The 6,000-nt window shown below is 32.5% G+C and overlaps 1 protein-coding gene and 1 long non-coding RNA gene across 2 annotated transcripts; both read right to left on the bottom strand.

Moving 5' to 3' along the window:
• Positions 1-644: 644 nt before the first annotated feature.
• LOC145602918 (uncharacterized) lies at positions 645-1,444 on the bottom strand. The gene is made up of 2 exons (XR_014104644.1): positions 1,176-1,444; positions 645-978 (listed from the first exon to the last, which is right to left on the bottom strand). It is a non-coding gene; the product is annotated as an uncharacterized LOC145602918 (long non-coding RNA).
• A 54-nt stretch (positions 1,445-1,498) lies between these two features.
• LOC145600418 (uncharacterized) lies at positions 1,499-3,414 on the bottom strand. Its single transcript, XM_081656317.1, has 3 exons — positions 3,376-3,414; positions 1,599-3,056; positions 1,499-1,537 (listed from the first exon to the last, which is right to left on the bottom strand). The coding sequence occupies exons 1-3, from the start codon at positions 3,412-3,414 to the stop codon at positions 1,499-1,501; spliced, it is 1,536 nt and encodes a 511-aa protein (XP_081512443.1).
• Between the last annotated feature and the right edge of the window lie 2,586 nt (positions 3,415-6,000).

Raw genomic sequence — 6,000 nt, 5'->3', positions numbered from 1 at the left:
CGCAATTACCTTCACAGCTTTATGCATCGCACGATAGTGGAAGCATTTGCTTTATTGAATGTGTTACACTATCATCACGATGCACCAGAAGTTTACCAAGTACCCATTTAGGTTGTAAAATTTTCTCCTTGTTTCTCTTTGAATGCTAAATAATTAATATTACCTCATCGTTCATGAAAGGCCAGCTCTGTTTCAATGTAAGGGCATTTCAAAAAGTTTAATTTACTATACTATAACCCTCCTTACCCTATAATATTTTCAATTTTTTCACTCATTCTACCCTATATTTTAACCCCAAAGCACGTGGGCTCAACACAAGTCACGCACGAGGAGCCATCTTTAGATACCAAAACTCCTACTGAAACCAAAGAGGTCTAGAGGGCAATAAAAGTCCCAACAAAGGTAAATTTAGCAAGACGTGTGACACTGACACTTAGCATTATGCCTATACTTGGAAAAATCCAATAAAAATTTGTAAATTAATAAAACCGACTTGCACCAAGTATTATGAAAAATCAAGTGACCGGTTATAAGCGGAAAAAAAAATTGATCAACTGGTAACGAGAATGAACTTCACAAAAGTCAATTTTATGAAGCTGACATACTTTAAAAATTTCTATGATGTGACTTTAAAGATGTATCACTAGTCCAAATAATCATCCATAATCATAAATCAATCCCAGGCCAATTATTATTACAGGGCATTACAGCCACACAAATTGAAAGTGTAAATACTTAAGGCCAATGTAAAGATCAACAAGTCACAACGAAAACAATAATGTAACAGAGAAATTTCCAGTGTTTGCAAAGGAGTTTGCTATGTGATGAACTGCAATGATCTACTTAAAATATAAGTATTTCATCATACCCTTCAAGTACATAAGTTTGTTGCATGATTCAATGAATTTGTTAAAGATTATCAAGTCCTCAGTGCATCGCATTTCCATTTCCGTTATTTTCTGTATGTCATTTAAACTTCTGCTCTCCATTATTTATTGGGCCGTCACATGTTTAATCCACAAGGAGAGCAATGCAAAGTTGCAAACTAATATTAGCAAAGCTAAAGATATTGATGGATTAAAGTGATACGAAGTAGATTGTCAAACATGATAAATGAAACATGTCAAAAAAAAAAAAAAAAAAAAAGAAGAAGAGTAGGTATGTTTTATACGTACCGGTTCAATATATTGGTGCATCAATTTGGCTAAGATCAATAGGTTTGAGTATTGTTTCTCCTAACAGCTTGAATTCTTCCATCATTTTAGCATTTATAGTAAGCATGTCTGAACCATCAAACTTGTCCTTGTGTAGCAGATGTGACATACAGTTAGAAGGTTGGCTGAGAAGCGGAATAGCACATTTTCTCAAAACAGGAACAGGAAGACCAAATTTATCCCACCATGTAACTGTTTAAGCTGAGCAAAAATTAATAAAGTTTGAAAGAAAAAAATAAAATAAAATTGATAGCATAACATGATCATTTTACAAGAAATATAGATTAGCATACCAGGGTGACATGTTTCCAACTCTGATATCGCTGTATCGGTGAACAAAGATGGGTCCTTCAGGGTGTATATCTCCAATTGTATCTTGAATGCCTCTTTTTCTGATTCAACTAAGTGATCATTCATGTAATCCATAGCTATTTCAATTTTGTCAGCCTCAATAGTCTCGTAAAATATGTAAGCCGGATTTAGATAAGCAGCTGCGATATGCATAGGCATGACTATAAAGCCTTTAATATTTCTGAACGATTCCCTCAAGTACTCATACTTAGATGGCTCAATCGCATAGTAATAATCAATATTTTCTTCAGCCTTTTCGATAGCTCCATAGAAGTAGCCAATGTTTGGGACAAAGCTATCAAAGACATTGAGAATTTGCACAAGTGGTCCTATTGCATCCAAAACCTCTTCCATCTGTTGCCAAAAATTCTCTCGATTTACAATGTTTGACATTACAGTACTTTCACATGGATTAATGAAAGTGCTCTGTAATTTAGCCTTACGTTGCATAACTTTTTGGAGCTTCAAAAACGGATGTTCATTTATCGATGCCTCACCAGTCTTTTTTTTCATTCCCATCATTAAACAGTCTGGTTCAGCTGTACTGAGATACTCATAAGCATACTCTGCATCCGTAAACAGATCAAGGAGCCATTTACTTTTACTACAAATCAAGCGCAAGAGCTTCAAAATCTCAGTAGGAGCACAAATATGGGCACAAGATTTGAAGAAAGTTTTTTCAGAATATAATATAGTACCAGCATATAAGAGCAGATTATCATGTGAATCCTTTTCTTGATCTACATCACATAAAATTTGTAATGCTTCTTTTTTCATTGCCTTTTCGGTTAGATAGAGCAATTGCGGAAGACTTGACTGACTGGTAGAGCTATATGATGGATCATACGCATTTAAAAAAATCACTCCTTTTGGAGAGTATACTGTATAGCCCATAATGTCAGGTTGTTCAAAAAAATTGCTAATCTTCTTTTCCTTTAGATGAATCTTGACTGTACAGCCAGTGATGCTCCATGACTCGCGGACATCTTGTATATAATGCTCAACTTCCTTTTCAAGAATTGGAAGAGAATATGCAACCAGACTTGGGTAAGTTGGAGGTACATAGTTAGTTCCAGAACTCGCAATTGCACATAGAAAGTTCCTGAAGTATGGTTTATCAACAGTCTCTAAGGAAATGTTGTTCAAAATTAAAAATTTAGCAAGCAAGCTATCCTTTTCAACGTCACTTCCAACACGCAATGACGTTTGAACAGGAGGAAGAGCTGAATTACCATGGATTCGCCGCTGCCCTTCTGGAGGTTCTCTGGTGTTAGATGTAACATTAAAACAATTTTCAGCGACGACTTGTTCAGCTACTGAAGAGTGCACATTTGGACAAGGACTAATACCACTTCCGGATTTTCCTGATAAATGTGCTTTAATCCTTGAAGCTCCTCCAGTATAAAATGTTTGGCAGTAGCTACAAATGAATCCACCCTCTGTTTCTACCACATGCTGCCATATTTGGTGCTTCCTTCTACCCGTTTTTCTCTGCATACATACAATTTAGATGACGTAAATAAATGACAATTCTCATAAACCATACGATGAATCATATCTCAACCTTAGATGATATAAAATAATTGAATCATATGAGATGTGCATCAATCCATTTTCTCTGCATATATGTATACAATGCATCTTTACACTGTATTATTTCTCCCAATATCTGCCACAAGTTAGACCATACGCTTCATATCCATAGAAAGTTAGGAGCATGTTGAAACAAAAGTCATATCTCAGTTCCTTTCACACCTTTCACAAATATCACAGTAGAAATTAAACTTTCTTAAAGATACCTGTTAGGTACCTGTTGCCGAATTTTGAGAGAGTGACTATTTGCCGGCATTGACTTTTTATCTATTGCCCTTTTTAGATTTCTTTATCCCCTCCATTTTCACCCAAAATTTTCATCTTTCTCAAAGCCTTCATGTATGTTCTACTCATTCCTCCATAAACTACCCACCAAACCTGTTGATGTTTAAAGGTTTTGTTGACAAGGAACTTAAAACTACAGCAAACTCATTTAATAAAAGTTTTTCAAGTGTTTGTTTAGTTTAGGTGAAATTGATCTTGGAGATGGAAGAAGTAACTGAAACTAAGAAGACTTGAAGAGTTCTTTATTCAAGAAGGTTATTCGAAATAGAAGAAGAGTTCTGAACGTTCCTTCACAGGAACTTGAAGATGGCTGGCTAAGATCTTTGGTGGAACTTAGTAAGCGTGGAGCCCAAGTAAACCTACTTGTACAGAAGCGCAGCGCAGCAATGACTTAGTTAAGATTTTATCTTCTAGATTCATTGTTAAATAAGTTAAGTAGGATATGCATGAAATCTATTAAAAGCGTGGCAAGTTAGCTTGGCAAATATATTAAAATCGGAAAAGATAAAAGATAGAATTCGAAAAAGATTTTCTTTAAATGTTTATTTCTTTAAATCAGTTTGTTAAAAAGATATTATGCTTTTTAACTAAATCTTTCTATCTTATTTTTCGAAAAGGATTTTCTTCAAGTTTGATTTACTTAAAAAACTGTGTACATAGATAAGTTAAGTTTAACTTATTTATCTTTAAGAAAACCTACTTTCTATACGAGTAATACTTGTATAAATAGTAGAGGACAAAAGGAGTTTAGGTTTTTGTGAGTTTATACGTGAAGAATTTGCAGAGCTTTAATTGTGTAAGTTTGCCAAGCTTATAATCTTCTCATATTAATTTCGGGTTTCATACATAGCTTGCCTATCATATACTAGGTATAATACTTGTAATTGGTTGGGTTATTTGGGTAAGAGTGTTTTTGTAATCATTGCATACAGAGAGAAAGCTTCTGGTGAGAAGTTGAGAAGATTTGTACTTAGGTAGTACAAGAGAGTCTAAGTGTGGGACTTAGATTGGGTAGGATAGAATCCTATTCTGTAGCAAGTTCATTCAGGAACTTGTGAATAGAGGTTTGAGTATAATAGGTTATAACTTGGTGTTTGCCCTATTATAGTGGAGCTGTTTGTGTTTGAAATCCCTAAGGTAGGGTCGAGGTTTTACTTCTAGCTGGGCACTAGAAGGTTTCCTCGTAAAATTCTGTGTGCATTGCAAGTTCTTATTTTATTCTGTTTTATTTTTGCAAAAAGTAGTCACTAGGAACTCACCTACAATTCACCCCTCTCTTGTAGTATTCGTCTCAAACTAACAAAACCCCAAGTGTTCTCTCCCATGTTCTTCATTCTTCAAGAAGACCAAACAATAAAAAAAACATAATATTAATAATTTGAAGGGAAAGAATAAGAATAGAAGGTAGCGACTTAGGCTATGTTTAGTTTACCTTCTTTAATTTCAAGATCTTAGAAAAAATAAGTTTAGATAGGAATTAGAAAACATAAGTCATGAACGTCCTTTATTGTTTTTATTTACGACTGTTTATTGCTAAGTATCTTTAATGAAAAACTTTTGTATACACCCGGTTTTCAGTAATTTACTGTACATCGGGTACACTTTTGTCAGATTTAGTGTCACTTTTGTCAAATTTAGTGTCACTTTTGTCAAATTTAGTGTCACTTTTGTCAAATTTATCAATGAAGCATAAATAACTCATATATATCAGGGTAACTTTTATGCGTTTTAGTGTAACTTTTGCGTATTTTATTGTCACTATATACGGATGTTCAGTAATTTACTGAACATCCGTTTTATTTAAAAGTTTATAATCTTTAATTCCTTTTTGAAAAAAATCTTACGAAAATTACATATTAGTAAATAACCTATCAATTTAAATCAAATAAGACTCAATCGATATATTTTTTCATTATAGATTAAGATCATATAAGGTTAAAGTTTAATCAAATCAAACAACTAATTCATATTAGATCAAATTAAATATATTCACTTTTTTTTGTTTATAAATCATTTTTTCTAATCTAAACTTAATTTTTCTAATGTAATTTGATTGTTTGATTTGACTCAATTTTGACCTTATAGTAATCTATTAAAAAATTTGTACCTGGTTATGATAATTTGTATTTTTTTTTTTTTTTGAGGGGATTATGATAATTTGTATTTTTTTTTTTTTGAGGGGATTATGATAATTTGTATATTACATATTAAAAATGTAATTTCATAATTTTTTCATTACGTAATTAGCATTTAAAAAAAAATAAAAATAAAACACAAATACTGAAATAATCATTGCCTAACAGGCTAACATCATTCTTAAAAATAAAAATAAAACACAAATACTGAAATAATCATTGCCTAACAGGCTAACATCATTCTTCATGCCCATATATATATATATATATACTAAAATCTGATTTACATCTAACACAAATACAAAAACATAATTCCCGTCATCAAAAAAGAAAATAAAAATTAAAAAATTATGCTAAACCAAAATGTCAGAAGAAAAATTAGATACGGAGTAACAATAAGTCAATAACACCGCTCAATCTTT

Source organism: Chenopodium album, chromosome 21, assembly GCF_948465745.1.
Source record: "Chenopodium album chromosome 21, dcCheAlbu1.1, whole genome shotgun sequence".
NCBI classification, from domain to species: Eukaryota; Viridiplantae; Streptophyta; class Magnoliopsida; order Caryophyllales; family Amaranthaceae; genus Chenopodium; species Chenopodium album.
Note: the sequence above shows the minus strand (reverse complement) of the source record. Positions and strands in the feature narration are given on the sequence as shown.

What these genes read in the sequence shown, in the direction of transcription:
- LOC145600418 (XM_081656317.1), bottom strand. Translation starts at nt 3,414, where the DNA reads ATGCCGGCAAATAGTCACTCTCTCAAAATTCGGCAACAG. An exon ending in CTCTCAAAATTCGGCAACAG is followed by an intron (nt 3,057 to 3,375) that starts GTACCTAACAGG and finishes GTATGTATGCAG; the next exon opens with AGAAAAACGGGTAGAAGGAA. An exon ending in TAGTTGAATCAGAAAAAGAG is followed by an intron (nt 1,538 to 1,598) that starts GCATTCAAGATA and finishes TCACCGATACAG; the next exon opens with CGATATCAGAGTTGGAAACA.